The following is a 608-nucleotide window of genomic DNA, read 5'->3' on the forward strand; positions in this document are numbered from 1 at the left end:
AGCCACTGGGGGGCCATAGGCAGGCTGGGGGAACTCATTAATGTTAAAAAACCTCACAATGTGACATTGTAATGCCATGGGACCTTTTTAAAGAGCCGGCAGTCCATCGGGTCTCTTAGGGTTAAAGGATCAATCTCTGGATTTGATAAATTGATTCATGATCATTCAAATGACAGTTGATTTCAACCCTGCCCTAATGATTTAAAAAAACAAAACAATATATGAAGCAATAATTCAGAATTTAGTAGTTTTATCTGAATTATTTGCATTTGATTGGATGTTAGAGATTACATTGGATTTTTTTTTCTCCCCTTTCCATACATCTTTATTGTCTGCACATGCCGATGTGGTACTCCTTGTGATTTCCTATTTGCACGTCATTGTGTTCTATGGATGATGAAGCACATGGCCCATCAGTGTGGTTCTCCTCCTCCTCTCTGTACAGGGAGTCCATCCCGAACTCTCTCCACCATGTCGCTCTCCGTTCGCCCAGCCAGACGCCTCACCTCCAGATCCATCACTAGGAGTCAGAGCTTCACTGGAGTCAACACCCACGACAAGCCCTACAGGTACGCACACGCACGCACACACACACACACACACACACA

The 608-nt window shown here is 44.2% G+C and overlaps 1 protein-coding gene across 1 annotated transcript in view; it reads left to right on the forward strand.

The window, feature by feature from the left end:
* ripor1 (RHO family interacting cell polarization regulator 1) overlaps window positions 1-608 on the forward strand; it is a gene marked incomplete in the record, with an annotated part of 32,518 nt that overhangs the window by 4,822 nt on the left and 27,088 nt on the right. The window contains 1 exon segment of the mRNA XM_032524297.1: window positions 446-569. Coding sequence (XP_032380188.1) covers window positions 446-569 — 124 coding nt within the window.

Source organism: Etheostoma spectabile, chromosome 8 (genome assembly GCF_008692095.1).
Source record: "Etheostoma spectabile isolate EspeVRDwgs_2016 chromosome 8, UIUC_Espe_1.0, whole genome shotgun sequence".
In the NCBI taxonomy this organism is placed as follows: Eukaryota; Metazoa; Chordata; class Actinopteri; order Perciformes; family Percidae; genus Etheostoma; species Etheostoma spectabile.